Consider the following 18,802-nt stretch of genomic DNA (forward strand, 5'->3'; position numbering starts at 1 on the left):
TAACGGGTCATAAGGCCACAATGGAGTATCACCAGGCCACAGGAGAGCATCAGAGCAAAGTGGCATCACAGCATAGTGAAGTATCACTGTGTCACAATAAAGCCCCACAGTGAACTGTTATGGAGGAACATCTCAAGCGAGCATCACCATGTTGGGACAAACCATAGCCAAACCAAAGTGAAGTGTCACCAACCCACCGATTAATAGATTACCAAACGTGACTTAATGACTCAGCACTTCTGATGACAAGAATTCAGAATAATAAAACACAGGGTCACACTTTTAAAAAAAAAACATCCTAAATTTGTAAGTGCGTTAATCTAGATATATTAGCATCCATAAACACAGGGCTTGGCACATTTCCTCTTATTTCAAATGAAATCCTAGACATTTTGGAGAGGGGTGGGTTTTCTTCCTGTGCTCTGGGTAAGGGTCATTATCCTCATTCTGCAGATGAGGAAAGGGATGCATGGAGGGTTTGCATGATTGGCCCATGATCACACCACGCATTTGTTACAGGGCAGGATATAGAACTAAGAAATTAACTGGTTAGTGCTATAAAGCCAATTTTCTCCTGCCATTACCATTTTTATTTGTTTATTTTATTTATTTAAATATTTTTACCCCACCTTTCTATTTAAAATATTCAAGGCGGCTACATTTCCACATCAAAAGCTATGTATGGGACACATCCAGCACACCACTTAAGTAGCCTCAGTAACACAAGTCCTACAATTGACAGGTATTTCTTCTGCTGATATATATATAAATATATATGGCACCTTTGGGTGCATCTACACTGCACCCTTAGCTCAAAATAAGCAAACTGCGTAGCATATTTTGAGTGCATTTCAAAATAGCTTATTTCATAATTTGCTGCTGTCTACACAGCACCAAATTTCAAAATACACTGCTATTTTGAAATGCCCCATAATCCTCATGGAATGAGGTTTACAGGGACGTCAGAATAGTGCTCCTGTTATTTTGAACGATATTTCGAAATAATGGGCACGCTATCAAGACATAGAATAGCTATTTTGGGATACAAATACGTGTGCAGTGTAGACGTACCCTTAGAGACTAACCAAATATATAGAATCATGAGCTTTCATGGGCAAAACCCACTTCATCAGATGAATTGGAGTGGAAATAATATATTGGAGCGGAAATAACAGAAACATATATATTATTTCCACTCCAATTCATCTGATGAAGTGAGTTTTGCCCGTGATTCTATGTATTTTGGTTAGTCTCTAAGGTGCCACAGGACCATTTGTTGTTTTTAAAGTTACAGACCCTCTGAAATTTCCTGGCATCATAAGGTGTTGATGGTTTCTCCAGCCGTATTAACCAGTGATTTCCCTTTTGGCTCTCTCACTTCCAGCCATAGAGGCATTGTGCACCCTTTGCAGTGAGCCTGGTCCCTCAGCTGGCTGGGCGGGGCCTTTCCGTGATGTCAGCCTTCCCTGGAATCCAGACAGGCACAGAGAGGCTGGCGCACAGCGTACAGTTGCTATGGCAACAACAGAAGCTGTCTGCATCGGTGGGGCCAGTCAGGGCCGGGAATAGTTTCCTTGGGACTCGGAGGGGAGGACACACATCCTATGCACAGGTTTGTTTATGTGAGCCCTACAGGAACTATGGGGCCCAAATTGTGTCTTGTTCAGTGTTCTCATTAAGGGTCTGATCCTGAGACTCTGCGCTAGGGAGATGTGGGACGTGCCATGTTGGGTGCTGGGGGTCTGGTTGGAAGCCACCAAGACGCTTCTGAGCAGAGAACAGTGAAGTTGCTACATCCTAATCCAGTGCAGTCAGCCCCCACCGTGTGAGCTTCGAAGCCACAGTGCAGGGGACTGCCCCTTGACAACTGGCCCTTTCGCGTGTGTTTTTCAACACAGTTACCCCAAAAAGGGGGTGAGCGTGGTGCCTGCAGTTCCCACTGGGATCAGTGAGTCTGGGACACCCAGCACCAGTCAGGATCAGGTCTTTTTAGGGCAAATACTCCTCTAACATGGCTTCTCTTCTTAAATGTTTGTGCAAACAGCACTTTCCCATGGCTGCAGAGAGAAGTAACCACACAGTAAGAATGTATTTACCCAGTCATGAGAAAACAAACCAAATGTTTCCTGTCAGCTTAAATGACATTGGGCCTGAGGTAGTTTCCAAGTACAGACCCTTCTTCCTCTGCAGAGTGTCACTGACTTCACTGGGACATCCCATAATCCTCTGCCCCGAATTAACTGAGTTAGGCTCTGATCCTGGCGAAACACATGCCAAACTATCCCTAGAAAGTTCCACTCTTATGGAGCATATTGACACTAAAATCCCCTGTGTTTTGATTCCTTAGTCTCAAAAGTGCTTATGTATTTTAAATCTGTAGATAAATTCTTTTGTGAGAAAATGAAAATAAACAATGCACATATTACAGCTGTCAAATGATTTTTAAAATTGCAATTAATCATGGGATAAAATAGTTGCAATTAATCACAATTTTAATCACACTGCAAATAATGGGATACCAATTTAAAAGTATTATAAATTTTTTTATGTTTTTCTACATTTTCAAATATTGATTTCAATTACAACACAGAATACAAAGTGCAGAGTGCTCACTTTATATTATTTGATTAAAATATTTGCCATGTAAAAAAAGATAAAAGAAAAAGTATTTTTCAGTTCACCTCATAGTAGTACTGTAGTGCAGTCTCTTTATCATGAAAGTCCTGTTTACAAATGTAGAATTTCACTTAAAAAAAAAAGTAAAATTTTAGAGCCTACAAGTCAACTCAGTCCTACTTCTTGTTCAGCCAATTGCTAAGACAAACAAGTTTGTTTACATTTACAGGTGATAATGCTCCCTACTTGTTATTTACAATGTCACCTGAACGTGAGAACAGGCATTTTCATGGCACCATTGTAACCAATGTTGCAAGGCAATTCCATGCCAGATATGCTAAACATTTAGGAGAGCCCCTTCACGCTTTGACCTCCATTCCGGGACATGTGTTCATGCTGATGATGTTCCTTAAAAAAAAAAAAGGTTAATTTCTGTTGGTGGTCTCTGACTTATATGATGCAAATGAAGGTGCATTTGGTCTGCATTGCTTTGGATTTTTTTTTCTGTACCAATACTAATGAAAATAATATAAAGTGAGCACTCTACCCTCTGTATTCCTTGTTATAATTGACATCAATATATTTGAAAATGCAGAAAAATACCAAAAATATTTATACAAATGTAAATAGGTATTCCATTAATGTCTAACAGTGTCATTGTAATTGCAGTTAGTCACTATTTTTAATTTTATTTGTTTTGCATTAATCGCTTGCATTAACTGCAATTGACAGTCCATGTTAAATACTTATATACATATAATTTTCCTAGTGCATCCCTACAAAAAACAAAGTGGCTACGTCTAGACTGGCATGATTTTCCGCAAATGCTTTTAACAGAAAAGTTTTCCGTTAAAAGCATTGGAGGAAAAGAGCGTCTATATTGGCATGGACGCTTTTCCGCAAAAGCACTTTTTGTGGAAAAGTATCCGTGCCAATCTAGACACGCTTTTGTGCAAAAAAGCCCCGATTGCAATTTTCACGATCGAGGCTTTTTTGCGCAAAACAAATCTGAGCTGTCTACACTGGCACTTTTATGCAAAATCTTTGCGCAAAAGGGACTTTTGCCCAAATAGGAACAGCATAGTATTTCCGCAAGAAGCACTGATTTCTTACAGTAGGAAGTCAGTGTTCTTGCGGAAATTCAAGCAGCCAGTGTAGACAGCTGGCAAGTTTTTCCGCAAAAGCACCTGCTTTTGCGGAAAATCTTGCCAGTCTAGACACAGCCAGTGTGTCCAGTTTCAATGGCATTAAATACTATGTCCCTATCTCCCCACCGACATCACTGTTGCTAGTTTCCTACGGCTGTAATTAATTGCCTCACAGCAACCTTGCAAATGTATATTATTATCATCCCTATTTTACTAGCAGAGAAACCAATGCCTGGAAAAGTCAGGTGACTCTAAGGCCACATAGGACCTCAAACAATGTCTACTGAAATCAATGGGCGTTTTCCCATTGATTTCAGTGGGTGATGGAGCAGACCCATTGCTAGTAAATGTCAAGCAAGGTCTAGAACTCAGCAATGCCAACTTTTGGCTCTAATCATTGGTCTATGCAAGATCCCTAACAGTTGCAAAAGGACAGGGACCCACAAGCTCCAATACCAAAATAATTATCCTTCTCCAGCAGCAGGATAGTGATAGAAATGTAGCTGTGTTAGTCTGGTGTAGCTGAAGCAAAATTCAGGACAACGTAGCACTTTAAAGACTAACAAGATGGTTTATTAGATGATGAGCTTTCGTGGGCCAGACCCACTTCCTCAGATCAAAAACAGCAGCAGGGTTAGTAAAAGGTCACACAATGAACTGCTGTGCTTCTCTTTAGCCAGCAGGGGGAGCCAGCACTGTAATGAATATACAGTAATGGAACTAAATTGAGAGGGGCAAATTACATTTGAAAACTTTACATAAGGGCTACTGAGTTCACAGAAAGTTCAATGTCTTGTTCTACCAAGCTCTGCCTGATGTATGAACTCATGGAAATCAGTCTTAATTTATCGCAGCAATCTGCTCTTGTATTTTGCTTTTTAAATGAAAGCTGAGATGCTCATGCAATAGCATGATTCCAGCCTCTGGGGCTTTAAAAAAACAACCTACAAATGACAAGATCCATGATAAACAATGAGAGCTGGCACCAATGTAAACGAGTGCCTCTGCATCTGGGAGGGTCATTGGTAAACATTGTGCCGCATTCTGTTTTGGAAGAGACGCGGGTGGTTATATGTAAGGGACACAGTGCAAAACCAATCAGCTGCTTTACAGGATTCCATCCTCTTTACAGGATTCCATCCTCTTTACAGGATTCCGTCCTCTTCCTCCTTTCTCGGCAGGTGTTGCTCTCGACCCAATGGAGCAAGTAGGAGCGCCACAGCCAGACGATACAGGGGAGGCCAAGGAGACAGAGTATTCTAACCCTCTCCTGAGGCCTGCTCTCACTGGAGATGTGGAAGGGGTGCAGCAGATTTTTGCTGACCCAGAAGACCCTGATGGGGAAAAGGCCATGAAGCTTCTCCTGGACAAGGACATCATAGGGAGAGACCTCCTGTATGCAACCTGCATGGCTGGACAGAGTGCAGTTGTCAGAGCACTGGCAAAATACGGGGTGGACATGCAGGATAAAACAGCCAGGGGTACGCTGCTGACAGCTGGGGGCAGCAGGCTGGCCACACACCTGCTGACGCCAGCTCTGACCCAGTTCCCATCCAAGCTAACCCCACGGACTGCAGTGGTGCTAAGTCAGCCCTTCTGCTCCTCCAAGCAAAACCTGGCCCCTTTCATTCACATTCACCTACTCTGTCCGGTCCACCCTTCCCTCTGCCTCTGCGGATCTTGAGTCAAATACCACTGACATCTCGGGAGCCTCTCCATTGACTTCCCTTGGCTTTGGCTCCGGCCCTAGATCCCCACATGGCTTCATACTCACCTCCTCTCCATGCCCATTCACTCCCCCATCCTGGCCTCTCCTCTGTTCCCTTCTTTTAGCTGTTCACTATTAAAAGTTGAGCTTCCTGGTTTGCTGCCCCAGCCCACCTCCTGCAACTTAAATTCTCCAACTTCCTTGCTGCAAATCTACCCCTTCCACTGTCACAGGACTGATTCCAGACTCCACATGTCTTGCCCCTCCCCTCCATCCCTGTACCTTGTGTCTGAGGGTTGCCCTTGGTTACAGTTTTCTCCTCACCCTCACGCTGCCGTGGCAGCTGTATTTCAGGGCAAGGTGGGGGCCACGGGTACATAACACTTTGGGAAGAAAGTTGCTCTGAAAATGCAAAGTATTATTAGCTGGCAGTTAACCCCCAGCAAGATTCCTCTCCCTTTGGTTCTCATGCCTTTTCTTTCGTCCCCCAGGTTACACGCTCCTGCACTGTGCGGCAGCTTGGGGCCAGCTGGAGACTTTGAAAACTCTGGTAGAACTGGAAGCTGATATTTTAGCCACAACCTTCCGGGGTGAAAAGGCCCGAGATATAGCCCACCGTTATGCACAGACGGACTGTGCTGACTTCCTGGACTGGGCAGGTGAGACTGGTAACGCCCACACTGGCTGGCTACAGGGGTTGTGATCACCGCGGGCTAGAGCCTCAGCTGTTGGAAGTCCATCAGAGCTGCACTGGAGCTGATTTACACCAGCTGAGCGAGGATATGCCCCCATGTCTGTAGGCCAGGGCAATTTCAAACACTACGCTAGGCCTGGCCCGTAAGGTGACTGATCCAACAACAAATTCAGCTACTAACGTGAGATCTGCTCCAGTAACTGTGGAAGGCTGCCTATGCCCCAAGGAAAGTCTGCATCAGGCTGGGGTTCTCTGGTCCTGCCAAGCTGTGCTTGGTGCCGGACCAGTGGGAAAGGGACAAGGCTGGTTTACTTTGTCCGTGCAGCTCCCTGACATGCAGGGCAGTCAAGCAGCCGTGTGGCCCCTGGTGTGACTTACCGCAGGCACAGAGCTGCTCTGTTACACCCCACAGCTGCCACCCTAAGGGGCCATTCTAGCAGCCAGTGGTGCTGGACACAGTGGCTCATGCCCCCTGTCCCGTGGCCAGACCCACTGGACGGGCTGGTGCCCGGCTCTTATTCTGGTTCCACGCATATGGGGATTCACCTTTGGCGAGACGAGCCCCCAGCTAACTGGATGAGGCAGCTTTCCAGCTGCCTTGCATTGTGGGAGTGGTGGAAAGCAGATGGATCAAGGAAAGAACCTGGGCTTCTTTCTCCCCGGTGCAATGTTCTGAAAGATTGTTTTTAATTGTCCCTCGTTCCCCCCTCCTCCTTTTCCCCCTTGTCCACAAGATCCTCAACAACATTCAGCTCTCACACTGTCATGCGCCTTGGCTCTGTCCCTGGCCTCCCCGCTCTCCTGCCTTAGCAACATCCTTGCACAGAATCTGGATAAACAACGATTAGAGCACAAAAATAGGATTGCTGTCCCCGGGGGCATCCGCTCCCCTACACTTCCTGCATCACGGTATCCATGCTGGAGCTGTGGCTGTAGGGACAAATGGGGAAGGACACTTCATCCTTCATTTCTTCTCCCTTCCTCTTCTTACTTAGCTTCCGCTGCCTGGCTTCTTTCCTCTGCTGGTGGCACACGTACTTCAGGTATTTCATCATGACAGACGTGTTCGCCACCAGCCTGCAGAGCATCTTGTCCACATTGCAGGTGCACTCAGCGTGGAATTCCGTTGTGACGGACAAGGAAGAGGTTTGGACGGACACCTGGGAAGACAAAGCAGACGACGGGGTTACAGGGATTCTGTTCCTAGAGAGCCAAAAGGCATCAGCCTGGCTGTGTTTCTTTCTCCCCCAGTCACATGACTGCAGGCCAGATCTTCAGCCAGTGTAAATCACCTCTGCTGATTTCAGTGGGGTGATGCTGATTGACCCCCGCCAGGGGATCTGGCCTGTTGACTTGAGAACTAGTCTGTGTTATAGTAGCTGGTGATCTGGCCCATGGACTTAATGGATCTATGCTGGTTCATACCAGAGGGGTATCTGGTCCAGCCTGTTCTCCAGAGATTTATTCTCTGCAGGTTGCTATAAAAAAACGTACCCTCCCATTCATCTGCTAAGGATCCCTCTGGGTTTTACCCTCGCTGTTACAGTACTTTCAAATGTCTCCGTTGCCCTTTCTAGGGTTAAATCAATCTCTTAACTATTAGAGACTAGGATGAGATTGCCCCACATTCACCTAGCGGGGGTTTCTTGCATTGTCCTTGAGACACTGGACTGGACGATTGCTAGTCTGCCCATTCTTATGTTGCTATATTCGTGGGGCCTGAGAGAAATTCCTGAGCAAACCCATGCTACTGTGTCCTTTGCTGGTACGGTCAGTCCTCAGAATAACAATTCCGTTTCAGACAATGAGGCCCAGTTGACCTGAACCTTTAAAACCGGTCCTTCACGGAGAGGCTGTCAGCCTCGGGGAGCGGTGCTGAAGAGAGCAATGATCAACAAATCACGTTTCATCAGACACTGCTGGTGTAGGGTCCAATCCTGGGCCCCCTGATGTGGATGGCAAAACTCACTGATGTGAGCCGCAGCGTACTTTGTGAACAGCCCCTCCGTCGGATGTAGGACCGCCCACAGCACCGTGCTGCAAAAGCACCAAGGCCCAGGTCCTCAACAGCATCTCGGCTCCTCATTTCCACTGACTCCAGTGACTTTAGGAGCCCGAATGCTTTGAGGGCCTGGGCCAAGAGCTGACTCCATGTGAAAGCGTCTCCCCACTGAGGGCTCCGTGTGGTCTGAGCGCAGACGGCAGCCCTGCCACACGGGCCGGCTGGAACAAGCCCTTGGACTTTGGATTCGTTGGCGGCGGCACGGTCCCAGGTGTCAGCTGGTGCGTGCTCACCGAATGCTGGAGGGCGACGCCCTCTCATCTCTCCAATGCCTGTTCCTTTCCCCTCTGAACTGAGAGCACCATTCGGTAACAAACACTGAGCTCCCCGGGCAGGGACTGCGTTTGTTTTCCTGCTGTCTCTGCAGCACCGAGCACCATGCGACCCTGATCCTTTATTGGGGCAAGTGCTACTCAAGTAATAGCACAGGGTTGGGGGTTTCCCCTAGACCTCTGATTGCACCCAGAGGGCTCCCATCTCCCCCAGGAAATGGGACTCAATCCAAGGCAAAGCAATGGGTGCTCTCCTGGACTGGCTGCTATTTCTCCATATTAGTGCCTTGGCTCTAGCTTTTCACAGCCTATGGCTGGATTATGGGCACAAAACTCAAAAGCTGACAATGCCTCTGGCGCTCTGCCCAGCTTTTCAAAGCACAGGATAGTTGGACACCTACATAAGTGGCTGACTTCCCAAAGTGCTGAGCAGAGACCCTGGAGAATTGGGTACAGTCAATGGGAGATCTTGAATGCTGGGCATTTTTGACAATCAGGCCTGAGGTGTCCAAATGTGGATTTCACTTGAGGCTCCAATTTCTGAACCTGTTGGCTCCACATCTTCAATGGCACCTCAAAATGGAGGCACCCAGATTAACAGACACTGTTTGAAAATTTAGGCTTAAGGAACTTGCCCAAGGCCAGCCAAGGAGTCAGTAGCAGAGGTAGTTGATTTTTTTTTTTTCAGTTCCATGCTCTAATCTAACCCTCACCATTTCCACCTTGCTCTTTTACATCACTCACCTTCTTCTGAGGCCTTCTCAGTTTGCTCCAAAGACAGCGTACACATAAACCTAGCAGGAGGAAAAAAGTAATCTTGCAGCTGCCATACAGAACCTCTAAGCAGTCTCTGGCTATTTCCAGGCTGGTAAAGCAGTGAGACAGTTGGTCCAGAGGGTAGGGCAGGCAGCTAGATTGGAACTGAGCGCCAAGCTGCAGTTGTTCCAGATCCTCTGGGAGAATTTCCCATCCCACTCTGACCCAACTTGGGCGATCACAAAGGCAGAGGCTGTCCTGGAACAAGAAGACAATCCAGACAGGAAAGAGTAGGAAGAGATCTCGGACAAACATCATCTTCTCTTTTAAGAGGAAAGGGCTCCAGTGACTTGATCATCAGCGGGTACCAGCTGCAGCCAGAGATCCAGCAGCAAACAGCCCTGAGAGTTCATACTGTATTGCCTTGGGTGGATGTAAAGCCAACGAACCTCACCACCCCCCCGGCCTTTCGTGGCTTGGCTCCAACTCCAGGCCTGAGTGCCAGAGGGGCTGTCAGCTGGTGACATCATCAGCCAGTGGTTTGCTTTCAGGAAAGGGATTGTGATGTCACAAGGACGGCAAAGCTTTTCTCGGCGGGCCCTGTAAGGAGTTAAAGAAATAAGCAGCCTCACCTGGTTTTGGGGCCAGAGTGGGACGAGGGCTTAGAAAGGCTGATTTCTAATCCCAGCGCTACAACCGATTTAGCCGCTCCAGGCCTCAGTTTCCCCATTTGTGGAGCAGAGATACTACTGACCCGTTTGGTGCGGTGCTTTGAAATCCGCAGATGGAATGTAAGTGCAAGCTATTACTAATACAGGGCGCTGGTCTGATACAGCCAGTTAAACATAAGAACGGCCAGACGGGGTCAGACTAAATGTCCATCCAGCGCAGTGTCCTGTCTGCCGACAGTGACCAATGCCAGGTGCCCCAGAGGGAGGGATCACAACAGGTAATCCCCATGTGATCCCTCCCCTGTCACCCATATCTATGGAACTGGGGAACATGGAACCTGGCGTCACTGAGTGGTTGGGAACCCCCTCGGCACACTACTAGCCCCACTGAAGTCGCACTCCCCATGTGGGTAACTGCTCTGTTGTGAGTCTGAGGTTCACAGTCTGCCCTCCCCCCCGCCCCATAACTCGGTCAGGGCAGTGACCCCCCAGGTTTGCAGCCTGAGTGTTGGTGTGATCCAGAGGGGCGGAGCTCTTGGGACTCCCCTGGAAGTCCAGGGGAGCTAGGGGCACCACCATCTCACGGGCAGGCCCATCTGTCCTAGAGCCCTGCCTGGCATACCCTGGCATTGAAAGCATAGATTTACACCGGCTGCGGATCGGCCCGGTAGTGCCTCATTTCCCAATCTGTACAATGGGACAATAGACCTAGCCCCATCAGATCATTAATATTTATAAGCCCCAAGGGCTTCCAAGGAAGGGCAAAATCTGGATCAACATGAGCCAGGAGGCTGCTCCCTTTAGTGTAGCTATCTGCCTCGCGACAAGCCCCTGCCTCAGTCTGTGAATCGGCCCCCAGGATCCAAACCCCCTTTGTGACATGTGATCTGTTTCTCAGAAGCCAAGCAGGCCCTGCGGACGCTCATTGCGCACGTCCAGGCAACGATTGCAGATCCAGAGAAGGTGCAGGGAAGGCTGAACAAGGAAGACAAGGTGCAGTGCAGGGCTCTTCTCGGGAGAGCCGACTTAGTCGCGGTTGGAATGTTAGAGCTGCCGAGCCGGGGGGCTCGGGGGGCTTGGGGGGCTTGGAGGTTCTCTGCTCGCACCGCCCTTGCCGAGCCTTCCCCAGCCAGAGGGGAGGAGCGAACCCTCAGAAGCGCGCAGCTCAGCCCAGGCATGATGGGTCCTGCCATGGGGGCAGGACTCGATGACCTCCCATGGTCCCTATGATAGTCCTTTGATAGCCTGCTGGAGAAGGGGCCAGATAACACCCAGGGCTCCCATCTCAAAGCTAGTTAGGTGCCCAACCCCCATTGATTTCAATGGGAGTCAGGCTCCTAAAGACCACTGAGGAGTTAGCCCAGGAGCTTTATGCATATGCATGAGGCCTCCTGGGTCCTCGGCCAGGTGTGTCTTGTCCCCTTTCCCAGGTGGGGATGGTGACCCCGGGGAGGGGAAGTGGTGAGTCCAAGGTCACACAGGGAGAACAGAGCCTGCGGCCCTGCCTGCTGCTTAGCCCTCTCGCTGGGCGCTCAGTGCTGGGTCATGCCGCAGCCTCCCCTATAGCTACAGCACGGCTGGGCTGCGAGGAGTCGTGCCCAGGCAGAGTCAGCATCAGGCTCTGGCTGATCTCCTGGGAGTGCCTGGCTTCCCACTCTGTGCTCTGATCACTGCACCTCTCTCCGCAGTTACCTGCTACCCTGGGCCTTATTGGTAGCTCCTCGCAGGAGAGGCCAGGTGCAGTCCGAGCAGGCCAGTGGTGCCCCCTCCCTTTGGGGGCAGGCCTGTAAGCTTGCTTAGATCACCTGGCTGCTTTCCAGCCTCCTGCCTGGTGGAGAGGGGCCCCATGTAACCTCCTCTAGAACAAGCGATAGATCTCCGGAGCTCGCCCTCTCTAAGGTGAATCCCTCCTCTCCCCATCCCTCCTACAGAGCATGTCTCTGAGTGCCTGCCGGGTGAAATCTGACTGGCTTGAGAACACCAAGGAGCCCACCAGGCAAGACTTCGTGGATCAGAAGCAGCATCTGGAAGAGATCATGCTGCCCATCTTCACAAAGCTGGCCATGCCCCGTGAGTACTGGGGCTACGGATCCCAGGGCAGGACCGGCCAGGTTGATCCCTAGAGGTGTTTAAGTCTCAGCATGAGAAAGCCCTGGCCAGGTTGATTTAGTTGGGATTGGTCCTGCCTAGTGCAGGGGGCAGGACTTGATGACCTTCTGAGGTCTCTTCCAGCTCTATGATTCTATGTTCTGTTATATGATCATCAGTGTCCGTGTCTAATCATCATTAGTGAACATGAATCAATTACTGAACCGACATTCAAAGAGTCATCGCCACCGAACACAGGGTGGGCTCTGGAGAGACCATGCCGATGCAGATGTCACCCATCTGTTGCCAGGTGGTCTGGGGGATCGGGCATTTGTAGGATGAGATTACCCAAGGGTGTGCGGCCGCAGAAAGATGATGGGCCTGATGCCCTGGTCCTCTGGGGTAGCTTTGTGCTGGGCTCCAGCCCGGCTGACGGGGGAGGGAGAGATGAACCCTCCAGACGCTCTGCAGAATGGCAGGCGGGGGAGAGGTGGGCACCTGGGCCGGGGAGCAACGCAGAGCTAGGAATGCGAACAGGGCTGCAGGGGGCTCTTTTCCTCCCACCGCCTCAGGAAATCATGGACTGCTTGCCCGTCCGTATCCCACGCCCAGGTGATCCCTGGCCAGGACGCCCTCCCTCTTCCCGCTGGCTCCCAAGCCCCAGCAGTCCCTCAGTCACCTAGGCTTTCAGCCCCGGCCACCCATGCGCTGCCCTGGCCTCGGAGCCACCCAAAACACAGGAGAGCACCCGGAAACTCCTCTCTGGCTCCAAGCTGAGCCCTGCCCGTGTGCTCACACCCACCTCACTTCATTCCTCTGCTCAGGCCACAAACTCTGCCTTCCTCAAGCCCTGAGTCCCTCACCTGCCCTAACCTTCCTGCACTGTCCTCTCCCAGCCCTCTTCCCTCCCAGGAACGAAGCCAGAGGCCTGCAAAGCAGGTGGGAGTGGGGAGGGAAGAGCAAGTAATGGGGAAGAGACCTGGGTGTAAGCTCTTAAAGGAATCACTCGGCACATCTGGGCTGGGATTCCCCTTAGACACCAAAGGCTCGGTAGCTGGAGCTAAGATGGAGAGCACATGTCAGAGGCGCCCGCCTGAAACCCCGCCCACAGCCTAAAAGCACGGGGATTGAATAGCTCTCCCGAGGAAGGGGCATACGGCAAGGGAACGGCCCATCAGCACGTCTGACAAAAGTGAGCGGTGTGCGTAGCCCTCTGGCTCGGGGTCTGGTGACGATGCGGCCAGTCGCCTTAGCTCACTCAGCTGCACGGCCGTGCTTGCTGTACGCGTTAGTCCATAGCTGCACTAGGGGAGGCAGAGTCGGGGCACAACGGAACATCGCTTGGAAATCTGCTGTCTTGCAGGCCCTCCGACGGTGAAGAGCGCCAAGTCTGCGCAGAACTGCAACAAAAGCTGAAGCCTCGTTCCCACAGCTCCTGCCTGGCTCAGGTCTCATCTGTTTTTAAGGCTCACACCCATGTAGTTGTTCAACCGGAGGTACAGCCCCGGAGCCCAGCTTCGGGCGGGGCCAGGCCCACGGGGAGACTCAGCAGGACAGCTCCAGCTGTACTCAGTGTCTGAACGCCAAGACAGCCAGGGTGCTTTGTGGGGTCAGATGCAGCACTAGCTGCCCCCGCGCTCACCCGGGGGAGTGGCACTTCCAGTTCAATGAGGCTGTATTGGGGCACCCCCGCAGGAGGAGGCTAGACACTGTCCTTGGGGTGGAATCTCCTGCCGCTAGGCCCTTTCTGATCCGGAGCCTGGTCGTTTCACCACTCGAGTCAGCTGGAGGCTGATCTTGAGAGGGGCTAAGCACCGGCAGCTCCCAGTGAGTCCAACAGGGGGCAGCCCGTCTCAGACCCTTCATTTAGAGTGGATTTTGCACCGCCAGGCTCCTAACTGCAGACCCGCACGAGAGCCCCAGCTGGCCGGGAACTTCCCACTTTCAAAGCTCAGGCTGAGCCGGCCGTACCTCTCGGGCGCTTTCCCAGGCGTTGCCGTTGTCCCAGAGGGCAGAAAACCTTCTGAGGATCATGCCCCCTGAAACAGGAAGGAGAAAGCGCCTCTAAAAATAGCCATCTCCCCCCACCATGGGGTGCAGCGTAAGATCGCCCAGCCAGGCGAAGGATGGAGGCTGCGCTCTGGCTCCCTTGTCTGGCCTTCGTGGTGCTTCTCGGTTATTTTCCCCAGGCTTGTTTAAACCTCAGGCTCTTTCTCGTTAGGATCGACGCCATTCTGTGACTGGGAGGGCCCGGTACACACGCTCATTGTGTTTTGCATCAAGCCGGCGTGGCCTCCAAGGGTTATGCGGGGGCTCCTTTTCCTCATGCCAGACCCTGGGGATTTGCCTCCCGTGCTGCAGGGCTGCCCACAAGCAGCGCTCGGCCAGGAGCTATCGGAATGGATTCCATCCGCTCAGCTGGCTAGTGCAGCCAGCACGCGGCTGCTCGGAGAATCTCCTGGGTGAAGCACAAAAAATAATCAAAAGCATCAAAGCGCCTCCGCCACCGAGTGTGATTCGTTCCCACAGCAGCAGGCAGAGCACCAGCTTGCACCAAAGGGGCTGCAAAATGAGTCAAATCCGCTGTGGGAGGAGCTGTTGCCTTTGATTACTCAGCTGTCCTGTGCTGGTGTCCTTCAGCCAAGTTCCGCCTGGGATCCTAAGGGTATGTCAGGGAACAGCTTTTTTGCCCGTTGCCACAGGCACCTTGTAAAAATGCCCTTTAAAACTTAGTGTACCTGTCTGTCCACGCCAGTGGCAATTCAGCCTATGCCTCGGGCCACGGCAAAGCCCATACCTCATTTAGACCTGGCTCTGAAGGCTTCAGTGGGGCAGGCGAATGCCACAAAGAGCTGACACATGCTAGGCAACCAAAGGGGGCTCTCACGCTGGGGGTGCAAAGAACTTGCTGAGGGCAGCCCCTGTATGTGACACTAAGAGCCCCCTGGAGCCGTGACTCGGCGCGTCCCCTGGCTGCTATCTCTATCATGAGCGGAGGTAATAAAACCTGTTCCGCCGACTACTAAAGGGCAGCGATGGTCAGAAAAGGGCCTGTAAAAACGACCCATCGATTAACAGAGCACCTTTGAGTTCCAGCTGACTCGCTGCGTGTGGCCTGTCAAACCGACAGGCCCCTTCCATGGTGGTAACCTGCACGAGAGTCTTTCTTCCACTTTCTTCCCATCTGCTGCCTGCTCTCATGCTGCACCCGAGGCTCACGCAAGGCACGATGAACACAGCTGGACCGTTTTTCTCCGGGCCTCTCCTGTTTCCCTCAGGTCCAGGTCTCCCCCAAGCGCCTGGCAGGGCTTTTCACTCTCATAACCGGCAAATCTGCCCTTCTCCATAGGAAAGGCAAGTGAGTCTGTAAACACCCACGCTTCCCTTGCTGCCTTTGACTTGCCTGCCTGTGCATTTGCACTGCTCCCATTTTCCAGTGGGAGTCGCGTTAAAGGCTCGGTAAGGACAAAGATGGGAGCCATGCTACAGGCGGCCGAAGCTTGCCTAGAACTTCCAGAGAGCAGAGTCCTGGCCTAGGCACCCACTAGGAGGCAGCCTTGTCTAGTGGTTAGGGTTTGGACTGCACATTAGGAGCCAAGCCTGGAGTTACCCTCATATACACAGTTGCCTTGTTGCTTAGTGAGGCACCGGCCAGGGCCGTCCCTAGAAATTTGGGAGCCCTCTGCAGCCCCCTCCCTGGGAGGGCGGAGCCAGCCCCACAGCAGGCAGGCAGGACTGTGCTCAGAGCCATAAGGGCAGGAGCTGTGAGGGGCAGGCCCAGAGATCCGGGGGCAGGAGCAGGGCAGGGATGAGACTCATTCCCATGCTCACTGGCACAGTGGCAAGTGGAGTGACCGAGCCCCAAGTCACTCTGCTCCCCCGGCTCCAAGCCATGCCGCTTGGGGGAGGGGATGGGACCGCCGCCCACACTCAGCGGCTGCAGGAAACGGAGCATCGTGGCTGGGAGCAGGCAGAGCGGGCTAAGACCAGGGCACGTCGCTTCCCACGGCTGCTGGTGAGTGCAGGGGTGGTGTGGAGGTATGGCAGAGCAGGGGGTGTCCCTGGCCCCCCACCTGCACAGGGATGGCCCTGCTGGGTGCAGCCCACAGGAGTGGGGGTGAGGGCTGGCCACCAGAGGTGGCCCTGCCCCACATGCACCATGCAGCTACCCAGAACACCATGGAATTTGGGGCAAATTGCCTTTGTGACGGGAAGCCCTGGCTTATCACCCCCCAAAACGGGCACCAGCTGTTCCTTCCTGGCCCAGAGGCAACCCTAGGAGAATAGGTGGGGAGAGGGCTCTGTGCCCCTAGGCCTTGGAGCTGCTGGAAAGGCTCTGCCCCGTGGCTAGAAAGAGGGAACGCTGGCGTGTTAAGCAGCAAAGGGCTGGAACCACTGGCATCGAGCCAGCAGTAGCAGGAAATAGGAGGCTCCAGATCCACAGCACCTGGCCATGCCTGGGAGGTTTCAAGCAGAGGTAAAGAGCAGACATCAGCCTCCCTCCTGGCCTCCAAAGAGCACCAGCCCTTGCTGCAGGAACCATTTTCCATTCAAATCACAGCACTTCCAGCAGGTCTGCACAGGAGCCGTGGGCTGGAGTGGTGCAGTTAGGCACAGCTAATGGGAGCGGAGCTTTGAGCAGAGTGGGGGTGGAGGGATAGACAGAGGCACAGAAAATCATACAGGGGGAGGAGAAAGTGAATAGGGAGGTGTTACTAATAGAGTCCTGCACCGGTACAAAATTTTGTATCTGCATCTGTCTCTGTAAAAAATGAACGGCGGAAGCAGATACTCACGGATAGCTGCAGATGTACAGGGCTCTAGTTAATAACCCCTCTGTAAGGCACAAAACCCCAGGCTCTCCTACTGAAATTAATAGGCAGCAGGTTTGAAACAGACAAGAGGTCACACACCACACGATCACACTGTGGAACTTGTTGCCAGGGGATGTTGGGGCAGGAGAGGGGGGTGGGGATTATAACTGGGTTCAAAAAAAGAATTGGGCAAGTTCCCAGAGGAACAATTAGCAAAGACAGTCCAGGATACAACCCCTGCTCTCAGTATCCCTAAACCTCCGACTGGCAGAACCTGGGACTGGCTAATGGGGAGGATCACTCGGTAACTGCCCTGTTCCCTTAATTCTCTCAGAAGCACCTGGGATTGGGCACTGGTCTGTCCCGGTCTCCCTGCTCCGAGGTGCATTTCCTGTGGCTGCATTGTGGGGCTTGGTAGCAGAGATCCTGCCGGGTGGGTGGGAGCTCTGAAAGATGTCTCATCTCAGGCTATGCCTGTGTTAGTACCGCCCCCCCCCCCAGCAATGCAGGCAGTTGGGACTGGATTTCCAGTCACGTCGCTGCCAGGCCTCAGAGCTGCAGCAGGTTTTGGGGAGCAGGCACAATCATTACAATGGCATTATCCCCCCGGGAGACGCTTAATGGCTGGAGCCTGGGATCAATCCTGCGGCAGTTTCCCCCTATTCCTTATGGGTACAGTACCCTCAGTGCGAAAGCAGGGCCTAGTCCCTGCATTACCTCAGCCCGCCAACGTGCTGTTGCCCTGCCAGGCCGGTGTTAATACGTCTGGGGCAGAAACCAGCAGGCATACGCCCCCAGGCGAACCCTCCCGACACCTCAGCACGCCAGGATTAGCCCAGAGTTACAGAAGGGGAACTTAAGGCACTGTTAAGTGACTTGCTCAGGGTCACATAAGGAGTTTGTGGCAGGCCAGGGGCCAGAACCTACCCGGTCTGGTGGCAGGCAAGATGGCGGAGCCCCAGCCTGGCTGGCCCCAGTGTGTCTGCCAGATAGCTCTCTCCTGCGCTCACTGTCCCCACTGGCCACCCGCACTCTGGTGCCCCAAATGTGCCGTGCTCCCTCCTTCCCGGCCAGCCCAGAGAGCTGCCCCAGGGCACCCATGCAGCATGGCAGTGGCTACGTAAAGGGCCCCAGGCTCGAGCTGCTGCCGTCATTGTCATACCAGCAGCAGGCGCTCCAGGCCTTTTAACATTGCTGGTCCCAGGGCTGCTGCCCCCTTTGCTCACGTTTAAAACAAAAATCCCACCCACCCTTGGAGCACAACAGGAGCCGTGCTCCCACCAGGGGCTGCCCCGAGGGCCCTCCAGGGAAGCACAGAGCATGGCTAGATTCACTGCAGAGCTTCCATGAACCCCAACTCCCCTGGCTTTGGAGGGTCCCATGGCTCAGCAGGGATCTCCCCCTTGCCCTTCCATCCACCAGCAGCATTACCTGGCAAGGAAAGCCAGGGCAGGGGAGTTTAACTTGTGTGGAAAAGGTCAAAGCATATTGAAATACAGGCCAGGGCAAAACCACCTTGCAAAGGGACTTGGTTTCCAGGCACTGAAGCCTCGTGCAGGGAGCAGTAGCACCCTGGTTCCAGGGCCAGCCAGGGGCTCCTTGGCTGAACTCCTGCATGACAGGCCTGAGGCCTTTGAGGGAGGGAGGATAGCTGGAGGGCTACCGCTGCCCTGGGTGAGTGCACAAGCAGCAGTGGTGCGCCCAAGGCAGGACCTCCACTGGAGCCCTCAGCCACGTGGGCAACCTGCTCTTTGGAGGGCCAGCGTCAGGCTCTGGCAGCTCAGCACGCTGGAGAACGAGCAGCAGCCCGCATGGGTCAGCTGGAAGATGCGCAGCCGTTCTAAGCTGGGGCCATAGAACACAAAAGCTTTGGCTCTGCCAGGCCTGTCACAGCTGCTGATTAAATCCACCCTCCGGGCTGGAGGACGCCCTGCTGTGGCGCGGCAGCCAGGAGCGTGGCCTGGTCAGCCAGC

The 18,802-nt window shown here is 52.5% G+C and overlaps 2 protein-coding genes across 5 annotated transcripts; one reads left to right on the forward strand and one right to left on the reverse strand.

The window, feature by feature from the left end:
- The first annotated feature begins 1,434 nt into the window (after positions 1–1,434).
- Positions 1,435–13,446, forward strand: ANKRD45 (ankyrin repeat domain 45). Of its 4 annotated transcripts, none has more exons than XM_014581697.3 (6): positions 1,435–1,612; positions 4,897–5,245; positions 5,964–6,131; positions 10,826–10,920; positions 11,859–11,997; positions 13,379–13,446. In XM_014581697.3, exons 1-6 carry the CDS (start codon positions 1,454–1,456, stop codon positions 13,429–13,431), a joined length of 963 nt encoding a protein of 320 aa, XP_014437183.2. In that variant the 5' UTR covers positions 1,435–1,453; the 3' UTR covers positions 13,432–13,446. The 4 variants fall into 4 exon arrangements, 3 of the variants coding, with proteins under 3 accessions (XP_014437183.2, XP_025035380.1, XP_025035381.1); XM_025179595.2 differs by having other exon boundaries at positions 1,476–1,612; positions 4,946–5,245; XM_025179596.2 differs by having other exon boundaries at positions 1,565–1,612; positions 4,916–5,245.
- Positions 6,830–9,744, reverse strand: TEX50 (testis expressed 50). The gene is made up of 2 exons (XM_006139368.4): positions 9,245–9,744; positions 6,830–7,326 (listed from the first exon to the last, which is right to left on the reverse strand). Exons 1-2 carry the CDS (start codon positions 9,572–9,574, stop codon positions 7,057–7,059), a joined length of 600 nt encoding a protein of 199 aa, XP_006139430.1. The 5' UTR covers positions 9,575–9,744; the 3' UTR covers positions 6,830–7,056.
- Positions 13,447–18,802: the final 5,356 nt, after the last annotated feature.

This window comes from Pelodiscus sinensis, chromosome 9, assembly GCF_049634645.1.
Source record: "Pelodiscus sinensis isolate JC-2024 chromosome 9, ASM4963464v1, whole genome shotgun sequence".
Lineage (NCBI taxonomy): Eukaryota > Metazoa > Chordata > Testudines > Trionychidae > Pelodiscus > Pelodiscus sinensis.

What these genes read in the sequence shown, in the direction of transcription:
- ANKRD45 (XM_014581697.3), top strand. Translation starts at nt 1,454, where the DNA reads ATGTCAGCCTTCCCTGGAATCCAGACAGGCACAGAGAGGCTGGCGCAC. An exon ending in GGCTGAACAAGGAAGACAAG is followed by an intron (nt 10,921 to 11,858) that starts GTGCAGTGCAGG and finishes TCCCTCCTACAG; the next exon opens with AGCATGTCTCTGAGTGCCTG. An exon ending in CACAAAGCTGGCCATGCCCC is followed by an intron (nt 11,998 to 13,378) that starts GTGAGTACTGGG and finishes GCTGTCTTGCAG; the next exon opens with GCCCTCCGACGGTGAAGAGC.
- TEX50 (XM_006139368.4), bottom strand. Translation starts at nt 9,574, where the DNA reads ATGATGTTTGTCCGAGATCTCTTCCTACTCTTTCCTGTCTGGATTGTC. An exon ending in TGAGAAGGCCTCAGAAGAAG is followed by an intron (nt 7,327 to 9,244) that starts GTGAGTGATGTA and finishes TTGTCTTCCCAG; the next exon opens with GTGTCCGTCCAAACCTCTTC.